The sequence below is a fragment of the Centruroides vittatus genome, unplaced genomic scaffold (assembly GCF_030686945.1).
Source record: "Centruroides vittatus isolate TY-2023 unplaced genomic scaffold, ASM3068694v2 contig_359, whole genome shotgun sequence".
NCBI classification, from domain to species: domain Eukaryota; kingdom Metazoa; phylum Arthropoda; class Arachnida; order Scorpiones; family Buthidae; genus Centruroides; species Centruroides vittatus.
In genome coordinates this window covers 1395455-1419459 of record NW_027122182.1, presented here as the reverse complement: position 1 = coordinate 1419459, position 24005 = coordinate 1395455, and the positions used below count along the sequence as shown (strand labels likewise).

The 24005-nt window shown below is 29.3% G+C and overlaps 1 protein-coding gene across 3 annotated transcripts in view; it reads left to right on the top strand.

Annotated features, from left to right (window-relative positions):
* LOC136974919 (cAMP-dependent protein kinase type II regulatory subunit-like) overlaps positions 1-24005 on the top strand; it is an 86451-nt gene that overhangs the window by 26678 nt on the left and 35768 nt on the right. For 2 of the 3 annotated variants that reach the window (XM_067269917.1, XM_067269918.1), the window contains exons 2-3: positions 16583-16612; positions 19302-19354. In XM_067269917.1, the coding sequence (XP_067126018.1) occupies positions 16583-16612; positions 19302-19354 (83 nt within the window). Of the gene's footprint in view, positions 1-15851; positions 16011-16582; positions 16613-19301; positions 19355-24005 lie in introns of those variants that run through there. The other variant, XM_067269919.1, reaches the window with a different exon arrangement.

Sequence of the window (24005 nt, the reverse complement as noted above, 5' to 3'; positions counted from 1 at the left end):
ATTATGTCTGTTTCGAAGTTACTTTTTAGTAAATCATTACTATTTCAGTATAAGTTACAAAAAGTTACATTTTTTCAAGTGCGAGTATAAACGTCTCTGGATAATCATTTTAATATTTATTAAAAACTAAAATTGAAGACAATGTCTGTTAGTCATAGTCGCGTTTTTATTCATTTTTCTTTAAGTTTGATTCTATTCGTGATATGACGCGCGACCCCTTCCATCTCCCACCTTTAGCCCCCAAAATTTGATAGCATCAATGCTTCATATAGAGAAACAATTCTGACAAATTTCAAAATTTTTGGTTTATCCGGTCCTGAGGTATAAAGCCTCACGCACGCGTGCATAGAATTTCGTAAAGTTATTTTTTTTACACTTTTGGGCTCTGGAGTGTCAAAACGTCAAGAAATGAAAAAACCGAGAGAACTGTACTAATTACGATACTTTTTTATATTCTATAACAGCCGAGAAAACAATATTCATCCAATTAAAAAAGGTCCTTTTCAAAAATCGGAACGGGAAGATGTATTCCGGAATTTGAAAATGAATGAAAAAGAAACTGCTTTAAAGGACTTTATCTTCGATTTTAGTTTTGAATACAGTTTTTCGTTAACTCGGAATATTTCGATTGGTTACTACAAAGTATGATTTTTTTAGTCCATTACTATCGAATTTTCGACATTAGAGAGGTTGAGGTGCACGTATTCAGCCCAAAACGTGAACGGCGGACGGACGAGCGCTGCCATCTGGCAATTCTATACGGTCGATAATGGCGTTTGCTACGTCTAGAGTGGCGAGTAGACGATCGGCTTAGACTTTTTCTTTTTTTTTTTTTTTTTTGTTTGTTTGCGGTTAAAATTATTACGTATTTTATTAAAATAATGATTATTTAAGCATTTATGAATAATATTGTAAAGAAACAGACAATTTTAATCCAGAAATTATTTAATTATTCAATTTTTAGCAAGTGATGTGAAGTGCCTATAAAATTTACATATAGTGTATTTGCCTTCATAATAGCTTATCTTAAGGTAGGTTTGTTCTTCCACGGCAACTTCTACCATCAACAGTGTAATACGTTTGTAAATTTTCTAAAAAAAAATAATTTTCCGAGCTGCTTTCGAATTTACATAAGCCACTACTTCCCTCGACAAAAATATGAGGTAGTCCTATTGTCCGATCGTACGATAGGAGACACAACGTTAATTAAAAATAATTACTTAGTGTTATTAAACATCCTATAAATACTTTTAAACAGTTTAATTTGTTTATTTACCTTCGCTGGTAACCCTCGATGTTAAATGTGTCCGCCATTTTTTCAACAAATTTTCCGTGAGTCAATGCGCGACGTTCAATTACATGATGTTGTGAACGAGCGCCGCAAGGTCTTTTACTCGGACTTAAAACGTCAAACGTGTACTGTTTGCCGTACAAGTTTAACGTTTGTACTTATGCCTTAACCTCTCTATTAACAAATGAAACTTCTCTGACGAATTTTCGTCAAAGAAGTTTTAAACATTTCGTTAAATGCGTTAAAACGTTTTTAAAATGAAATACTTTTTCAGATACTTTATTTATTTTTAAATTACTGTGTTCAGTGGCTTCTGTCGTGTTTTGCATCGCAAGATTAGTGATCACTTCTTGGAGGATTAGTGATTACATCTTTCGAGGGACAGTCCACCCTTCGAAAAATGTCGGGTTTTTCGTTCACTCCTATTTGATCCAGGTTTCTTTAGACTGATACGCTGACATCTTAACTGCCTCGGCCATCTTGTCTGCGCCATTATTAGATTATAAATTATCTAAAATAAAAAAATTCTAGTCCTTTTAATTTAATCAAAGTAACGTAACTTTGAAAAATTTTGTTTTTATGATCAGAAGTCTGTCTAAAGTCAATAAGAACAAGGAAAATTATGTAAATAATGTAGGATAATGGAATGGCTGAAGCGGTAATGATATCAACTTGCTACTCTGGAGAATTCGAATTCGGGTCTGAAATCCCAGGAATATTTTCTTATGTTATGTCCCTTCTTCACTCGGCCTGCCCTATCGTACTTATTTAACCACATCTTTTATGCCAGGCCCGAATATTCCATTGTGGGCCTGGCTTAACTCATGAAGGATGTGATTCAAGAATTTTTGATGGTATTGTCCTCTCGGAACGAAAAGAGTAAAGAAATAAATGAGATTAATATTCGAAATTTGAATTTCATTTTATTACTTTTTCCGTTTGCACATGCAAAATATAAAATTTATATTTTTGTGGTTTTTTTTTAAATTTTAAAATGATATTTTCGTACTAATTGTCTTTACAGAAAAAATAATATTTACGTTTTGGTTACTCTTTTTATTATTGTTGTTTTTATCTTCTTTTTAATTAAAAAATGTTTTTAGCTTTACAATGAATAAAAATGAGACCAATGATACATATCATTATTAATTCCTCTTATAGTAAATCCAATCCACTCTTCGATCAGAAATATAATCTAGTTGCGATTGTGCTAAATCTTTCATGTAATTTCTTCAACAGATGTTACAACAACCCTTTACAAAAGTATTTTTACAAATATAGAAAAAGAATTTAGAATTGTTGTTGTTATTTATTATTATTATTTTTTTTACTGCAGAATCTAATTTCATTGGTGAGTGGTTTCTTATTACAATTTCTCATAATTCCATCGTGTATTTAATCTGTTTGTTTGTGTATTTAAGTTACGTTCCGATATACGACTATGCTTTCTTTTCCATCATCTTTAAGCAGTTTATCTATCTAAATCGAATCTTAGATTTCAATATCTTTGGAAAATGGTCAACAATTGACAATATATGTTTTAATAACTCCGTTTTAACAAATGAATTTGAAGGAAATTTAAGTAAACATTCGTTACTTGCTTGGTTGAAATTCTTAATGCTCCTCAACATCATTAAGATAATTCTTTATCTGTATTATCAAAATGAAGTTTACAAACTAAAAAGCTGTTCAAATTTTTATGATTTAAGGGTTTATCAGTTTAGCAATCCGTGACATTTGTTGCATAAAAATTTATCTTACATCGTAAATATGTTACATCCGAGTGACAAGTATATAAAAGTAAAATAATTTCTATAAATTGCTTTCATTAGTGAAATGGTTGACTCTATTTGAAGTAAACTTTTTAATGTCAACGTTCATTCTTGTTAACGATAGTTTAATGCTTAATAATTAAACAGTAGAATTATCGAATTCATCTCTTGTTTTTTTAAGATTAAATTCATAATTGAAAAATACTTAAACTCATAGGAGAACCTTTTGTCTTAAGAAATTTTCAGCTTATATGAGTTAACAACGATGTTTTTTTATTTTTATTTTTTTTTTTGAAAACTTTTTGTAAGCTTATAGCATAAATAATGAAGAGATTTTCCTATATACTTTTTATACTTGGAAAATAAGTACGACGAAAGATAATACAACTCGATTTTTAAAAGTCTTAAGTCGGTTTTCTTTTAACATTGATATTTAAACGGTTTAAAGTTGGACTTCAGCAATTCAGATTCGTACAATTTACATAGGAATTATTTTAAAAACACATATCTAAATGCTACGAAATCATAAAAGAAATAATTATATCATCTTACAATTTCAAGAATTCGAGTGAGATGGAACTCGATAAGAAAAGCGAAAGAAAGTATAATTTAAAAGAAAAAAAAATCTACAGTCCATATAATTATTTGATAAGATTCTGAATTTGAAGAAATAAAACAATTTTTTCTTGGTGTAAAATATGGTGAAAACATCTTATTTCAGAAATCGAAAACATTATTATATCCTGCATCTATTTTTGTTAAGAATTTAATGATATATTGCTGCCTTTCAGCTTCTCTTTACGAATAATATTGCCAATGTTTACCAACGATGTTCATGATCCAGCGAATTTTAATGATTTCAATACAAAGCATTTCCTGGTGGATATTATGATGTAGAAGCGGGCATTTTGTTGTAATTATTCTAATAATCTGATCTTACGATATCATTCTCTTGGTTTTTGTTTGCATTAACCGTAATTACTAAGTAAAAGAAAAAATTGACTTTTAAGAGCTCTTCTCATGCTTTCAAGTGCTATTAGGAATTTTGATTTTTCTATATTTTGGTAGGTGATTTTCTATATTTCATTAAATTAAATATTAAAAACAAATATATATATATATATATAAATTTCTAAATAAGAGTTTTTAGTATGAATAGTTTATAACACCGATTCAATGTTTGAGATATTTGATCGAGTGTATAACGTTAAGGGATTTGTAATAAACAATGAATCAATATTTTATCGTAGCTGTTAAATTTTCATTTTATGAAACGTTTATGAGGTCGTGTTAAGTATTGATAAATTCAATTTTAACGTAATTTAATCATTTAAAGACATTCTGAAATCACTGTATGATGAAAACTTTAAACATTGTTGTTGTAAAGGCGAAGTGCCTAATCGTTCTTAAAGCTTTAAATATTATGAAAGTTTTCCTTTATTTAGAAAAATCTCGTAACCATTAATTTATTAAACACGAGTAATTTAAACACTGAAATGACAGTACAACTTTAGAAGTTATTTGTAAGACTTTATATCTTAGATTCACAACGGGTTTTGATTAAAAACATATTTATTTAAATATTCATAAGCATTGCATGTTTTGGCTTTTTTCTAATATCTTAAAAGCATTACTTTCATATTTTTTTAGATAAATCTTATTAGATTTATCTATAATATAATTATAACTAAATCGATTTTTTCGTTCAATATCATAAAATTTTTAAAATTTTCGTTTAAAATTAAAGAAGAAACTTTGTTATTAGAACGAAAATGTCCACAATCATAACAGTGAATAATCCGATAAACAACTGTAGCCACAAAAAACGATGCACTCGTTTATAACTTATATTTAAAACATTAATAGTTCATGTTTCACAACACCAATTTTTTCATGATAGACGAAATTATACTTAATTTTCTCAGTATTATCTTTCGCGTATTCCGGAAAACATTCTTCAAATTTCATTGCACTCCGTTCATTGAATCTCTCGTAAACATCTCTAAATAGGAGAAGCTTAATTATAATCACCTCTTAATTAATATTATCCTGTTCATTAATCTGTAATATAACTTTTCAAGAAGAAACATTTCATGGTATGAGAGATAAATATCGTTAAGTGATAGACTGTTTTGAATCAGTAACAATAATTAATGAAACTATTATGATGAATTATTATACTTAGTCATATAGAAAACAAATGGTTGACTTGGCAAATTTAAGTTAGAAATGTGTCATCATTTTGTAAATTTAAAATGAAAGATAACAGACGAACAAAACGAATAGCCGAAGGGGTACCAAGAGAATGGAAGGGGGAGAGGGGAGATCAGGAGGAAGATGGCAACTAACCTTTAGAGAAAACTTGAAAAACAATAGAGAAAACTGATAGGAAAAATATCCCTGGAGAGACCTTACATTATAATAATATGCAGTGGATAATTACGATTGATAATGATGATTGTAAATCTAGAGCTTTTAAATTACGATATCTTTCTTTGGAAAATTTTATAAACATAAATAATCGTTTCTTGAGAAAACACCTGTTTAAATTATCTTGTAACACTACACAACTTGTAATACACGAAAATTTATATATATATAAATTTTATAACATATAAAATTATATATACAGTACTGTACATATATATGCATCCATAGATGATTATATTATTACAATTTAAAGCGATTAAGCATATTAAGGCGATTAATTTATTATATAATTAAGATGCAAATGAATTTTAAGGAGAATAGTAAAGCTTAAGAATTATAATTGACTATAAAAAAAGTCAAAATTCGAATACTTTTTTAAAAGTTTTAATTTTTTCTATTAAAAATTGAGTAAGAGATTAATGTAAAGTGACAATTCAGATAAGGATTTGCAAAATAAAGTATAAAAAATACAGAAAATTTTTATTTTTAATGAAGGTATTTTACTTTCAAATATTAAAAAAAGAATGATACATTTTAAATTTATTCAGATTAAAAATTAACTAACGAGATTTATCCACGTGACTTAAGCTTCCAGTATACTGTATAAGAAAATTAGTTCTTTGTAATATTTAACTGTTGGTAAAATGCTTTATCCATACATTTGGCTATACAAATCACAACTTGAACGCATAAAAAAGTAAATTCATTCATTTATTTTTCATTCATATTTCATTCCTTTCATTTCATTCTAAGAGTCTATCCGCAAGAAATTATCAAAATTAAGAAAATCCTCAAGTAAATTCTGAGAATATCTTAATTTTCAACTTATCGGATTGTAACTGTTATCAAGTTCTGGTCGGAATTTTGAAAATAATTAGAAGTATATTAAAATAATTTTTTAAAAAAATGTTTAATTCCTTAAACAAATGCAAATTTATATATTGGCATTGAAACAAAGAAAAATAAATTAGCGCATATTTAATATAAATCATACTTTTTTAACTTTTGTACCGGTACTTTTACCCTGTAGTCACTTAGAAGGCTTTTTCCCCATACCCATTATGGGTTCGACAGACTTATAATGGAGGCGATCGGATAGTGAGGGACGGGGCTGACATATCCGTGACAGACTGCCCATGAGAATTTCCTCGGAAGTTTGATTCGATTCTGGATTCCCCAGAGCGGGAACAGCCGCTGCCAGTATTAAAAATACTGGAAATGTGCGAAATATAAATTATTCCTTACTTTTTAAATAATTTGCATTAAAAAAATAGATCTATTTATTACTTCTTTTATTACGTAAAATTTAAATATATTTTATTAATTATAATTTTAATATAGTTTAAAATAAATGCATTCTTCGAAACATAAACTATATCTTTCGAATTATGTCATAAGAATATTATTATTATTTTTATTTTTAATGGAATTTGTTCCACTTACTGAAAAATAACTTTGATATACTGTATAATAATTCATACATAAAATTTTGTGTACTTAAAAGATCGTTTATTTTGCTTCTTATATAAGGAACTATACACTTAAAAGTTCTATGATTTTCTATGATGAAATCGTTTTAGATGTTTTACTGAATAACATATTTAACAAGGAATAGAGAAACACTACTTTAGAGACATGACGTTAACGTATATCATACATAAAATTTTATCTTTTGTAGTTACTAAGTGTTTCCCCCTCCTGTCGTCTATCAATTCAATTACTTTTCTGGAATAATTTATCGTTCTCATTACGCTGAAATCAATTATTTGTATTCAAATGCAATCGACGAAATTCATAACACACCCATTGACTATATACAAATTAGGCCTATATACAAATGGGAAAACTTTTTCCTCTCAACGTTATGTATAAACTAAAGATCGTTGTCATTGAATTTGCGTTTTTTTTCCTTTCTTTCTTTTAGTTTTAATTCTTTGTCACGCAAGTAATTTTTCCCGTACTCATTGTTTTGGACATGAAAGAAAGATCTCTCATCGAGTAACTGATGTTATGCCAGACCCCAAATTGGAGTTACTGAATGATTAGGGACAGGATTCAAATCTTCTTTCCGGGTCAATCCTCCAATAAGATTTTTGAGTCGACTAGTTTCGATCCATCCCCTCAGCATAGGTCAGTGTCTTTACCATCTCAGGCATCAGACCATCATTTTTGTGAAGTCATTACAATAAACTGAAAACCATACCATTTATTATAAAGAAATTATAATATACAGTGTATGAAAAATACTAAAAGCATGTGGAAAATTATTTTGTCTCGGCGCATTTTTTTTTTAACTCTTTCCGCCCTGTGGGCACTAAGAGGGCCTCTTTTAGTAGGCCCATTATGGGTTCGGCCAGGCCCACAATGGGGCGACCGGGTGGTGAGGGACGGGGCCCGACATATCCGAACGGACCACCCCCCGAAAAATTCCTGGGGATTATTCGACCCGCTCGGATTCCATCCCGGGTCCCCCAGAGCGGTAGGCTGCCACCTTTACCGCTCGGCCATCCGGCCGTCTGTCTCGGCGCATTGCAAAACATCGACACGCCTAGATGTAGGATCAAGATTCTCCCAGCCAAGAAACTCAACTTCAGCTAAAAAGAAATATTGTTACTTTTAGCTTTACATTAAATATATTTTTATTTTAACTGTTAGGTTTACATTACATATGAATAAACTGTATTTCGGAAAATATAAACTAATATGAAATATTCAATAAATTCCTGTTAATATTCAATTTACTTTAACGTGTTAAGAACATATATGTATGTATGTAAGCATGCGTTTATCAAAAACAATTTCCGATTGTATCAGCGTGTGCAATATTTTAACATTTTAAAATCTTGAATTTCAGTCGCTTAGTTTTAAGAAACTAATTTACAGAATATTTTATAATAAAAATATTTATTTCTATATTAGTTTATAACTTTTAAAACAATTTAAGTCCTGCTATGAAGGTCTTTATTTATGAGTTAGACCAGTCTTATAACAGGTATTTCCGACAAGGTTTGATATATCCGAACTATATATATATATATACACACACACATATACATGCTTTAATTATAATGTCATTTCTACTCGTCATGAGTAACTGGAAATTCAGAAGATATAAATCAATGCTGTGATTCACCTTGATTCAATTAATAAATGCATATTGTATAACTTGAAAAAGTAATGCTGAAAACAATAAAAAAAAATATGGAACAATATCGTTAAAACACTTTGATAATTTGCAATTTTACATTTTTATTAAATGAATATATTAAAGTTAAAAAATAAAATGAAATATTATTTAACAGAGTAGTTAATATATTTGTTGTTAATTAATCTGTGAATTTTCGTTTCTTTGTTTCTCGCGAAATGAAAGAACAAAATAATTTTGATCCTAAATTAATATTTATCTTATTTAGGATTGCCATCTTGGGTGATTTTATTGAAAAATAGTGCGAAATTTATGTGCCATTAAATTTTTACTGTCTACGAACACCTAAATGGGCGATATCAACTTTTGACATTGCAAGTTGAATCATCTCATGCTTTTTTGTAGATAAATCTCTATATTTCAGTTGTAGTTGTATTTGAAGAAATAGACTTAACTTTGAATTGCTTTGTTTCACAATCGCTCGGTAGATGATTTCTTTTCATGCACGTCCATTTCATCCAGAAATTTTACGTTATTAAGGCTTTAAATGTACGTTCTGGCGTCATTCTTACGTTTAATTGTTCGATCGGTCAATATAGTGTTCAGAAATGGAGAAACGCGTGTTATAGAAATTTGTTTTCTCTCTACCAAAGGAAGTCCATCAGTGGCCGAGTGGAAAATGGTTTCGTGCCTGACTAATGGACTGACTACACAGTTTTTATTTTCTCAGCTGTTATAAACACCGAGGGAGAGTACGGAGATGGTAAAAAAAATTTCCTTTCCCCCGAATATTTTTACATTTTTAGACTCAGGACACCTTGAAACGTTGAAAAATACAAAAGTATTTGGGGGGGGGTTTCTTTATGTATGGATGTTTGCGTGTATGGGCGCACGATTTTGAAGCTTAATAACTCCTGTGCTTTTTGTCGAAAATTTCCGAAATTTTGTTGGGAGGTTTGTTTATTAGGGGATTGATGTTATTAAATTTTGGTGATTAAAAGCCGACGAGGTGGGGGTTGTATGTCATATCTTGAGTAGGGTCGGACTTAATGACGGTTCTACTCGTTATTAGCATTTACAAGTTTTTTTTATAAAATCCATCCCTACCCTCAAAATTAAGCTTTATGCCATTTTATAATAATTAAAAATATAAAAAGTTTTTAATAATGAAATATCATAACAGATAGCGCTACAAACGCAGTTTTAAAGGTCGCCGGGAAAGTTAAGCAACTCGTTGCTGGATTTTCTGAGTTATCTTTACCAATGTAATCCCTAAATAGGGACCAGTCTGCCATAAAAATTCCTTTAGGGAGGTAGCATCCATGGCAAATCGTTGTTTCCTTTGCCTTATCTCATCAATCCACTCTACCAGTAAAAGGAAAATCAGAACAGAATGTTTATAGATTTATTTCACGAGTAACACTCAGTTATATTTCACGAAGAACTGCGCTAAATCAATATATTTGTATATTGAATTATATAATAATGTTTTCTATTATGTTCTATGTAGTCTATTATCTACGAGCCCGTATTATTGTATTACACAGAGTAGATTTTTCAGTATAAATTTCAGGAAGACTTCGCTATAGATCACATTAAATTCAATGTAAAGATGATTTAGCATATTATTAATTATAGAAAAGTTATCAGTATGAATGACTATTGAAATTTTGAACTATATGATGGGAACTGTAAGCCTGCGCTGATATAAATTAAAAGTATTAATGTAGTAGTTTGATTAAGCAAATCTGTGCTCATTTTTATAATTGTATATAGAAGTAAATTGCCATTTTAATTATTAAAATGTTTCATACCTATTCCAAGAAAGTCCTAATGTTTGGTTCACTAAGAATATTTCTTTTCTGTATTTGTTAACGTTGCTATTGATAGACATCAATCGAAGTCACTTGTGTAACAAGACGAAAAGAATAACATCGAACTAACTGCAAATGGCTAGTAATCGAACTAGAGCAGTTCTTTAGGAAGCTCAAATTAGAAATGAAGCACCGACACTCAATTAAACAGACTTTCGGATTTGTCAGTTTGACAATTACACCAATAATCTGTCTCATCTTCAGTAGCGTAACCAGGAGGGACCTCTTACTTTTATTTGATTTTTCTCTTAATTTATTTATAAGTACAGGGAAAAAATTTGATTGTGACAAACTCACTTATACTCAAGTAAGCTATATGTAACAATATGTAAGAGTTTGCTCTTCTATCAACAGTGCAAGTGTCTACTTCCACAATGGACAGGTGTGAATGTATGTTTGCCCCTCTCCGAATATCGGTTCCAGTTATGCTACTGTTCATATCTATAAATTCTGTCGTATAGAAACGAACAAAATTGAATACAAGTTTCAGAGAAATTTATATTTAATTTTTATATTTTATTCAAATGGTTTTTTTTATGATAGTTCTCTTATGCCACCGATAATAATAACGATTGGTGTTAAAAATTTTATATTTATGATGTCACGTAGAATCTTTTATTGCTTTTTTAGCTCCTGGTTTCTTTATATAAACAAGTTTATGTTTAGTTTCGATAAACAGATTTGTAATTTTCAGATCTTTCCAAATATATTTTTCTTACTTAAAATAATTTTTAAGATTAAACGTGGAAGATATTTTGATAAATAAGTAGATAATTTAATTATTTTAAAGCTTAAAAACTTTAAATTAAAATATAATGACTTTTAATCTGAAGAAATCTGAAACCTACTCGAGAAATCTGTTTTGCAATAGGGATTTTATATCATTGGGTGAATGATCCAGTGAGATCTATATAACTTTATCAATTCACACAGTGTTTAATGATAGCCTATATCAGTCTATATATTTATAAAGCCGTTTTCGAGAGTCTCTTGATATGGATGATCTTTAAATAAAAATAATAGGAAAAGAATAAAATTAGCAATCGGTTAATTATTTCTAAATCTAAATTATGAATGATTAATTGATTTTTGCCAATAATTGCTTATAACGAATCTAAAAACATTACAAAAAAAAAAAAATAATCTACATCTATTTTTCTCTCACAATAAACCCATCTGTTCTTTCATATCCGCTGCTAATGTATGTCTGGAGAACGAAGCAATAATACATTGTTTATTATTCCTCCTTGTCTAGCTTAATATATGGCGTACTACTTAGAATCATGTTACGATTCGTAAAGAATTTTAATATAAATAATTTATTTCGATAACAGAAATGTTTTGAAATGGATTTTTAATATCAAAAGCATTCATCAGTATTTTCCTAAGTTGTAACTAAAATTCGTTGTAGACATCCGAAAATGCTTGTTGCGAATGTTGATCCTAACTTATTATAATTTGTTTATAATTCTGAGCTTAAATTTAATTTTCTTTGTTATATTATTTTATACAATATCCATTTTTCCACCGCGAATTAATCATTTTATAATCACCTTAAGCTTATCGGTATCTTAATACTTTCTTTTTATGCCTCAAATAATTGCCGTTTTAAGTAATTATATTGTTTTTAAAAGATAATAAACAAGTTGTTTTGAAGTTTTATAAAATATCCTTCCAAAATACTTTAGATAAAATTAATTAAACACGACATAATTATTCCATTTATTTGTTTCAATATTCATATCAGAGTTGTCTTCTCTGTCGAGCTATAAAGCAATGCTGAAGAGAAAAACAACTCTAAGTATACGGTGTATTTTTATGATATCGATCTTTGTAGATTAACAAATTATAATTTTTTAATTAACCTCATAATGAAGAACAAATTTCTTACTCAAAAAATCAATCCGGTTTCATAAAATTTAAATATAGAAATTGTTAGGGTGGATAACAATACTTCTTCTCTGGATTTCTATAACAGGGTATTCTAATTATGATCCGGTTATAGACTGCTGGTCGATTTAGTACAAGTCGAAAATATCCTTACATCAGAAGTTATTGACTGCTCGCTATCTGTTTATCATGTATAGGCTTACTCTATATAATTAATGTATAAATTTTTTTTCCTGACTTTTTTATTTCGTTCTCTTTGTTCAAAAAATTAATACCAGGTTCTATGAGTAATTGTTTATTTATTTGAAATGTCTGGAGCATGGGCGTAGCCAGGAAGGGGCATGGGTGGGCACGCCCCCCCCAGTTAACCTGGTGCCCCTCCCAGAAAATTACAGCCTCTACTAGCCCTCCCATAACAAAATCCTGGCTATGCCAATGATCTCAACAACAATATTTGTCGCCCCCAATACAACAAACAATCAATAAAACCTATTAAAATACGCACTAAAAAATATTATAAAACATGTATGTATATAAATCATAAGTACAGAAGCATCTGTATATGTAAAGTTTTAACTCAAAAATATTTTGGGCTGCAATTTGAAAAAATTGTAGACCTATAAATTCCCATTGTCGTCCATCTGTCTGTCTGTTTTTCCTTAATCTCGAGAACAGAGTTGGATAGATCAGTGATTCTCAAAGTGGGGGTCGTGAAAAATATTCGGGGGGGTCGCTGAAAAATTGATGCCAGATCAATTTTTTTCAAATATTTTATAAATTTACTATAGATTCATGTTTAGAAATAATAGAAATAAAAAATATATAAAATAATTTTTACTTAAATAAATTGCACGTATAAATAATAAAAACAATATAAATATTTAAATACGAGCCTAACCCCCTCCCTCTGGGATGTTTTTCGACACATACTCATTCTTCGGGGGTCCTTTGAAATTTTTGTGCGCAGAAGGGGGGGGTCGCGGTCCAAAAAGTTTAAGAAACACTGGGATAGATGAAAGTCAGGACCATATATGGAAAGATTAGGGGCAGGAGGCCCCGATTAACTTATACGAACATCCGGTGCAAACCGGAAGTCACGTTATTTCAATTCAAAAAATTTCCCTCGAAAGGAGTTAGATGACCGGCACGACTCTAACAGGAAAAGAATGATGTACAGTACAGTACAGTACAGGGACAAGCCACTACTAATTTGAGGTGGAGGGCATATATTTTAAGTTAAAAAAATTATTTAAAATATGATTAAAAATTACAGTAATTGCTCGTTTTATTATTAACTAATCACCGAAAAGAATTTAAACTATACGGTTAAGTTTTAAACAGTAATGAAAATTTTAAATGCGTTAACGTTATTGCTATATTGATATGCATGTTCACCTATCAGTAGATTAATAATTAACTGTATAAATGATAATTTAAGTATGAAATAAGATGTTGCAGATCCATAAAACGCATTAAATTATATTCAGAAAGTACTTCAGTGCATCAATCTTTAGCTAATATTGTAATCCGTTGATATCGATAGGTCGTATAGTTTTAGCATTTGGCTAATAGCCAGATGTACTCAATCTTTTTTATTTTAGTTCTGCCGCTTCTACATTTATTACTTTTAGCATAATCTAAAATATTATTTAGTATGAAATTTTCTTCTTATTATTTTATTTATTTCTTTATTTCTTTGTAGTTATTCGCCTTATAATATATTGGTTAACATTTTGCAATAAGTAACAAAAGATTAGATTTTACTTAATTAAAGTTATATAAAATCAGCTTGCGAATTATTACTGATTATAAAATGATTTTCTCCATTGCGTTTTAATAAAATCACGGAGACATTAATTAGAAAGAAAAAAAATTCAAATCACTAAATAAATTCGAAAAGTTATCAATATGAACTGTGAATAGAGCCAGATTTATGGGTGAACACCCATAAATCTGCAACTAAACGGGCTCCACAACTAAAAGGCCCTTGAGGCCTTCATATAAACAAATCCGCTCCTCTAAATATTTTGTGTGTACTTGACACGTGCGTATACATGTATTTAAATTATTTAAAAGTTATTACAAATACATAATTAAGGCGATTTTATATTAATCAGATTTAGATACATTTACATTTTAACGAGTCTTGGATTTATATTATTTCTTGATTTAAAAAGTTCAGTTATTACATTATCATTTAAACAATATAGAAGGAGGAAAGTCATCTGTAATGAAAGCAAGATATTGAACGGAAGTCAAAAGTATTATTAGTAGATCGATCAAGGTTTTGGAAATATCCAAAGCTATCAGAACACGTATTTAAAGTTGTCATATTTAAAAGTTTTGAAATTTTATATGAATAAAATTAGTAAATATAAATACAAGTTTTCATTTAATCGTAAATTATTATCTTAATAATTGTTTGAGTTAATGAGAAGATTATTAAAGACAAAATTAAAGTGTTATTTTCTTAACCCACAATTTTATATTCCCGATTATAAACTTTCGATTCGTAGTTCAAATATTACTACATAATAATAAACCCGTCTATAATTAGAATCCTTTTATTTGGTATGATAATTTCTTGGAAATAATGTACTGAACAACGATGATTTCATTTGTAAAATAATGAGTTTTAAACTGACTTTTAATTTCGTTGAGATACATTAAAATTAATAACCTTGAAAACAAAAAAAGTTACTTTAATATCTGGAATATGAAGGGTCGAAGGACGATCGCCCCTTGGGATCTAGTAAAAAAAATTTCACAAATTTTAATCGTAAAAGTGATTGAGATACGCAACTATACACCCTTATTTGTTTATGGTAACGCGACACGTGGGCCATCTGCTTAGGGGAAATGCCCTTCGGGAAGTCTTTTACGGAAAACTGGCCCTTATTTAGGTGTTAAAAACGTGAAGAAACCCGGCAAACTCCACGTGGCTAGGCGCGAACCCACGACCAGTGTTCGGTGGTTTTATCCACTCAGCCAGTGGTGGGTACCCTATACCCTCGAACATGAGACAGTCTGTCTGCCTTTCTGCATTAATGCAATACAGTATTCTATAATTTACTTATGGAAAAACCCCAAAAATTAAATAATTAAATAAAAATTTAGTGATGTAATTATTTGTCTTCATGCTTCACTCTCCCCTGGAAAATTTTCTGTGAACGTCCAGGATCTGCAACGTGTATTTTCGTATTTTCTGTTATTTTTTTTTTTAGCCATACATGTCATCTCTCTCTCAACTAAACAAATGTAATGCGATTTTTATGAGTAAACAATCACTAGTAGGCAAATGACGCGGTAATGATATACCATCGAATCTTTTTAGCAGTATTTCGTGTAGTACGTTGTCTTCATCGGAAGAAAATACGGTCAGACCAAAAATTATTAGAGTTCTGCTGATTGGACCGGAAAGTCACTTACGTCAGTTAGGTTACGTCATTGTCGTCGTCTCTGAATGCTGGAATGTTTCACAGTGAAGCCAGCTATGGGAGAACCGGCGGTTGATTGCGGCGGGTATACGCGAATTCGTCGTAATTCAGCTGCAAATTTACAAGCTCAGTTTGATTTATTCGGTTTCGAATTATCACCAACGTTCGAAGGTATTTTTATTTGATTTTACTTACTTTTTTCCCCATTTGTTTTCGCTTTATTCTCCGCGTTGTCTTCGGTGTCCTTTGGCAGTAGAAGTATGATCGATATTGAGTGGAAGTCTGGTATATACATATATACCTGTTTGATATAGCCGCATCACCCGAAACGATTTTACCTACTATGCAACTGCTATAAGGATATTCTCGGATTCCCTTTATGAAAGGATTAAATTTCTGTTATCGTCTTTGAAAACTTTAATCTGAAACCAAGAGCCGTTATTAAAAGTTGAGAATATTGTTGATGTTCCGTTGGAATTAAAATATATATCTTTTCATCGGGGAGATTGAAAGAGAAAGTTTTAAATATTATTTAAACTTGCTTTTAAGTAGAATTTTATACCGAGTTTTTTTTTTTTTTTTTTTTTTAATCTGCCTTTGAAAAAGAAATATTATTTTCATTTCTGACTTTTAAATGCTTTTAATTAAATGTGTTTTTATTTATTCGAATTTTAGTATTTTATTATAAAAGTACAAGCGCTCTAAGTAGATTTTTGTTAATTTTCTTCTTCTTTTCTTTTCAGAACCTCCAGTATTCACAAGAAGAAAATCAGGTAATATTTAATAAATTTAAATAAATGTTTAATTTATTTTAAAAACAAATTTTTGAAGAATTTTACATGAAGTTTTCAAATTAATTAATTTTTATTCTGGTTTTTAAATTAATAACAAAAGTAAATTCACTGTTTATAACAGAGTATATACAAGATTTTCAGAATTTTATTCTGTTAGTATTAAATATTTAATCTACAAAAAGATAATCAATGCCTCCTTAAATAATTTATTAAGGTTATATTTTTATTATTTAAAAATGCCTTAGATAAGAAAAATTATAACAACATTAGGTAACGTTTCTATATAAAACTATTCAATGAAAATTAACAGGAAATAATCGTTTAATTTTCTTTCAAACATATCATTTAATGTATTATTCAATAAGATCTATTTTTTAAACTTATTTCCTGTATATTTGTTTAAAAATAAAACCGAAATGTCAGACTCAATGAAAAGTCAATATTGATTAGACATTGAAGAATATAGTTCTAAATAAAATTAATAAAAGTAAAAATAGAAATTTTTAAATGTACTTGTATAATAATCAGTTTTTATATTAGAATAAAACTATGTTTAATATTAATATCATTCTTCTTTGTAGATATTGTCCCATTGTAAAAAAATTTAAAGTAGATTTAAAAATTTCAATTAAAATTAAAAACGTGGAAATCTCTTTTGAATAAAGAAACAATTAAAAGCTATTGAAGTACATTGTTTTTCAAAGCAGTTATTTCTTCTTAAATTTATTTAGTTTTAAACATTTCAATTGTAATCTAAAATATAAATTAAATCATATATTACATAACATATATAGAGCTTTTTTATTATTATTATTATTCAAAAAAATTGAGAAATAGTGTTTAATTTATTTCATATATTTTCCTGTACTATAAGCTAAGTACTGTGTTTCTTAAACTTAGCATTTACCGTATTTTCTTTAATGTTATGACAATTTTTAATATATTATATGACACACAAACCTGTACATTGATGACGTTACATCTCAACTTATCTCTACAATATAAACAGAAATTTTTGTTAGTCCATAAAAAATAATAATGACAATAATTTCTTTAATTATATTGAGCATGTTAACTTGTTAAATTTGATGAGTGTTACTATCAAAGGATTTGCACAAACTAACAATTTTTATTAAATCTCAGTAAGAATGCATATTATTTGATAAATAATTCTGATAAATCAGAATGGTATGAGGTAATCTGCCTTTGTATTGTAAGGGATGGTAAAAAAATAAATGAGATTATTAATGAAATAAATTTGAATCAACCTTATTCATTCGATTTATTTCGTATATGTATAACTAACCTTTCACTTATTCTAGATACTAAGAAATTTAATATAAAAGTAATTCAAAGCAAAAATATATAAATTATTTAATGATATGTAATGGGAAAAATTATGTATTTTCCTTGTCTGCTGTTTAAATTGAGTTAGGAAAAATTTCTAAAGAATTTGTTTTAAATGGGTATTATTCTATATTAAAATAAAAACTGTACCAAAAATAATTAACTGATATGCATAAAGAAAATATCATTAATGATACATTTAGGAAATGAATAATTCACGAAATAACCTCAATTTTGTCTTTGTATGTCAAACACGTTACATTAAAAAGTTTTTTTAAATTGCTCTACTATGTGTTTTGTTTACCTCTCTATTGATTGGTTTAATTGATTAATAAAATATGAAATGCTTTATTAAATTGAGATACACAAAAACAGTTTTCTTGGAAATACTCCCAAATATATGCAATACTTGCTAAGAGTCTAAATGTCCAACTGGAACTACAGATTAAGATCATATACATAACATCTTTTAATTTCCAGCAAAACATTAGTTAAATCATTAGTTAAAATAATAAGAGTTTGCTGGAAATTAAAAGGTGTTAAGTATGTGATTTTAATACCTCGCTGATATGACAGATTAGGTTCCAGACTATCAAAATAAAGCATATATTGCCTTAAAATGAAACACAGTTTCTTTTTCACATTTCAGTGGATATAAAAATCTTAACATTATTAATACTATTATTAAGTGTGCCTAAAAAAAGATGCAAAAGTAAAAACAATAAATAAAAGCAATCTCTGAAAATCCCCTCAAGAGCAAGGCAAACACCGGAAACAATAAACATGAATATAGTTGGAAAGTATCTTATTAGCAAAGCACTGTAAAGTGAAGCGCATTAAATGAGACATACCTGCACAAATATAATAGTAAATATCGTTCATTCACATTTTCCTATATTGAGGAGTATGCTACTTAATAAGTAAATCATGATATAACTAAAACAACATTTCAAAAAAATTTTTACCCAAATAGTTTAGTTAATGTCATTTTTTGAATTTCAGGATTTCTAATATCTGCAATTTATAAAGTTTCTATCTGTTAATATATTTTAACAAATGCATTGGTATATAGATTTAATTTTTCTGACTTTAAACATTAGCAACTTTTTTTGTTTTTCATGATAACAAATTTTATGCTTATTTGTTATATGTATATGTACTCAAAAAATACCTGTACATACTGTATTTTATTACAGTTTAGTGTAAGAAATATTTTTTTGTTTTATCTTTAAATATTTTAAACATTATTTATTTTTCTTAATATTACTTTAATCTAAAATTTTTAAAGAAAGATTTTAATGAATTAATTTTTTTTATGTAGTATTTGCTGAACAGTATAATCCAGAAGACGATGATGATGATGATATTGAAAGAGTAAGTATTTTTAATCAAGTAAATTACTTCTGCAATTATAATTATTATGTTTATATTTTAATTAAAATGCTAATTAATGAAAATTTATTTTTATTTGTTAACATTATAAAACATTTAAATGAATAAATACAGTCAAACTCTGTTAATACATATTAGTTTGTGTGAAGTCTGAGTGTTAATGCAAAGTAGATTTTGCAGTCCTGTGAATGAAAATAGACATTTTAATGTTAATGAGTTTGGTTAATGCAAAATATCGGTTAACACAGTATATAATACAAAGCTTGTCATGGTTTGTAAAATCAATAACAATTATATTATGTCATTTAATACAAAATACACTTTGAGTTTTCCTGAAATCACACAAGCCAAAGTGGAAAAACACAAGACACATTTTAACCATGAGTGCATTTTTTTGACTTTAACATTGACAATGATGCATATGATATTAATGCAATCTTTGGGCATACATTTCTATTCATTCCAACTTGCAAAATTACTTCTTCTTGTGGTCAGTGCTTTGTATGCTGTGACAACACTGAACAGTTAGTTAAGACAGTTGCCATACACATCAGAAACTAGAAAATTTTTGTTTATTCTTTCTGCTCTGTGGGCAAATAAACACACTATCACATCAAGAACCAGCACAAAACTCAAATAATCTTAATGAAAACTGATGTTTTCTTCCATTTTCATACCAGTATATCGGGGGGCAAATCCTGACCAAAATTTTTGGGCATGCTGAAAGTTATAATAAGAATAATAGGACTATCTCTAGCACTAAACAATAGGCAGAAACGTTATTTGGTGTGAATAAAAAAGTATGGACTATTATAAAGCCCGTTATATCTACACGAAATATATTATAATGAAAAAGTATTAAAAATTTATGATATAATAATTCAATTTTTGTGGGTCCTTGACACTGGGGGCCCAGGGTTTAAGCCCTATTAGTCCCTATGTAGATCCACCCTGTACACAATACAGTCAAACCTGTTTTTATGCGGTCTTTTTCTGTGTGATTTTTATTTGTGCGATTTTTTTTTGTGCGGTATATGAAAATTTCAATCAAATTGGAACATAATTGACTCCTGTAAAATTTTTAAAAACTCTATTGGTTGTTTTCTATGACATCAGCAGGTTTTTTCATTTTTTATTCAGTAAAATTTTTTTCTCATACGTTTATTTCGGTCCCCTCTTATTTTAATAGCATAAAAATCATAAATATTATGTTATATTTGAAAAGATGCGGTAAGTTAGCTCCCCTCCAGCTTTAGACTGCAGGTGTGAAATTTCATGCCTTGTTAAATGAAATAACACTTCCTGCAGCTATATTTATCAAATAAAATCATTATTTAACGATTATTTTTAACTTTTTAATGTTAGATTCGTATTTAAGTGGAAATAATTAATTAATATAAAAATTAAAATTCATAGAGGATTTTTTCCCCCATTAGGTGTTGCAGAAAAAGGCCCAAGGAGTTAAAAAAGCAATTCCTAGTTATTTCGTACGGTTTCGAGTTATTTTCTACGTGAGACTTTTTTTATGCGGTCCCTATTCACCGCATAAAAAAAAAATATTTTTTAATTGTGTTGCGAAAACTATTTTTTATAGCCACTCGTGAAGTTTCGCGCGATTTTTTTTTATGCATTTTCTTTTATGCGGTCCCTATCCCCCGCATAAAAACAGGTTTGACTGTACATGTATGATGACTGGGTACTGCAAGCTTTCAATACAATCTGGCCGTGTTAAATGCTTCGAATGACGTCATGTGCGCTTGTTTGCTGCAGCAAACCAAACAAGCAAGCAATAGAGTTCCCACAAGCATCGCACTGACTTAAAACAGCTAGCCGATAGCTGTCAATGTAAAAACAAACATAAATGATAAAAGAGTTTACACATTAGAATAAATTATTATTGGCAAATTTGTTTTTACATAAAAAGTATATTGACAGTCAAAACTTTCTCTTAAGCATGCGGCACATGCTAAGCAAGCCCAGAGAATTTGCCCCTGCAGTACATACATCCAACCAGTTTTCTAGTAGTGACTGCTTGTGGGCACTAAGAGGGTCTTTTAACCAGGCCAATTGTGAATTTGGCCAGTTCCACAATGGCACAACTTCATATATCTGGGAAAGACCCCAGAAATTCTTTGGGGTTTTCAAACCTTGGCCCCCCAGAGCAACAGGCTAACATCTTAACTGCCTTGGTTATCTCACTGGCAAGGAAATCAGAATATTTTATGATTGGGAGATTTTTGATAAAAAATAGTTTATAGATTTATGAAATAGTTCTTATTATTAATTGTTTTCAAAATAGAAATAAAACAACTTAATTACAATATTAAATACAAATACTGTAATTAGTTTGTAATTTTAAAATTAAAAATAAACAGTTTCCATTGAAATCCAAGCAAATAAGTTATTTTTAAATTTCTAAAGTTTTAGTTGTCTTGTTCCTGGATTCAATTTGGCAGCTAGGTCAGCCTGTTATATCCATTAGCTTTAATCTTTGTTCTACCAGCTTTCACCAAGGTCAAAAGAGAGTGTTGATTCTTTCTTTTAGTCACTGTATTTTAATAAAGTAGATGTTTGGAGTAACATATAAGTTTATTTGTTTATTTATTTCTTTAAACATATTTAAACAAGATAAAACATAGTGCAGAGCTGGCCAACGCAAGGCCCACAGCTATATTTGGAATGCCCCACATGATGATGGAGTGAAAAAGAAAAATCAATTAAGGAAAGGAACAATATGAAATCCTTAAAATTACAAAACATTACAAGGGAGAACTAATCAACATTAGCATAAATTTTGAAAACAAATAGTATTTTAATAACTTCTTTAATAATTAAAAACAAAATAAATCAATTTTAATAATTAAATTTAAGTTATTCCCTGTAATTACACAAACTAACATTTTTATCATGTGTATGAGCAAAACAATAATTGACTGCAATGAGAGGAATGAATGCTCTCAACCACATGACAACACTGCTGTTGAGTCATTATATTGATGTTGTGTTGACTTATCATGTGTTAATCTTTATGTACAGTTGCTAACAGTTGAGATTTGACAGTGATTGTGTTTTATTTTTTAAGTCTGAAATTTTTTGTTAAATGTGATTAAATTAGGATTAAGTTTTTACAAATGGCTCTCAGTAAAGCTGGAACATCTAAACGGAAGCATGAAAATGACATGGTGATATGGGCTTATGTTCTGCCACAATTGCAGTGCCAAAGAAATATAATTTGGAAAGACACTTCAAACAGACACATGAGGGCTTTAGCAGTAAATATCCTGCTGGATCTTCTCTTAGAACAGATTATATTTTAAAGAAGGTGGAGCTTTCATCTCAACAAGATTTTTGGCAAAAAGAAGGAAGAAATGAACAGCATGATAAAAACTTCATATGAAATTTCTCTACTTCTTACGTGGAAGAAAAACAGAGTTTCTTTCACTTTTCAGGTGGTGAAATAGTGAAAGAGAGCTTTATCTATTTTCACTGAAAACAGTGGCAATCCAAGTATTAAGAAGATGGCTGAAAACATTGCCTTTTCCATAATACAGTCATGTAAAGAGTGGAAGACATGGCAAGTGATGTATCAAAACAAAGTTGCTGCTGCTCCTTCTAAGTACTTTTCAATTGCAATGAACGAAAGCTGTGATATCACTGATAATGCACAATTACTCATTTATGGTCAATGTGTTAATGAAAATTTTGATGTTACTCAAGATCTACTTGGTCTCTACCAGCTTTCAACCACAACTACAGGTTCTGACATTTTTGAAGTAGTAAAGGGATGCATTGAAAATGCTGAGAATGATGGACAAAGACTCGAGTGGACTAGAGAGCATTTGCACTGATGAAGTTCCTTCAATAGTGAGAAAAAGAAATGGCTTTATTTTTCTGCTTGAAAAGTATTTGAAGTGTAAGTTATTTAAATACCATTGTATTATTCATCAGGAAGCGTGTGTGCTAAAGAAATGAAAATCAGCCATTTCATTGATCCTGTTATGCACTGTGTCAATAAGATTCAGATGTGAGCTCTCAATCACAGGGAGTTTAGAGTGTTATTCGAAGAAAGAATCAACAAACATGGAAAACTCTTGCTGCATTGCTCTGTCAGCTTTTAAAAGGAGAGGTGTTGGTACATTTCTTCCAGTTAAAGGACCGAGTGCTTCAGTTTTTGGGACAGAAATGTGAATTAACCACAGTGTGTGATTTACTTAATGACAAAAATTGGTTCTATGATTTAGCTTTCTTGATAGACATCACAAATTATCTTAATTTACTTAATACTCATTTGGATTTGGACTTTAATAGGTATCATTCTGCCATTACAGCACTAACTGAGTCATTCCCATTTGAAGCTGAAAGGAATAACCTCACTCTGTTCATCAATCCATTCTTCATTTTGAAATATGGAAATATTCACCCAAGATCCAATTGGAAATTGTAGACATTAAAAATTACTCAGAACTTATAGCAAAATTTCAAGAGTTATGTGAATCACCGACTTCTCGATTTGAAAGCATTCAGGAAATTTGTTTCTAAAATTGACTACCCAGAAATGCATGATGTTGCCCTACGTTTTGTGTGCAGATTCAGTTCCACCTACATTTGTGAGCAGATGTTTTCAGCAATGAGC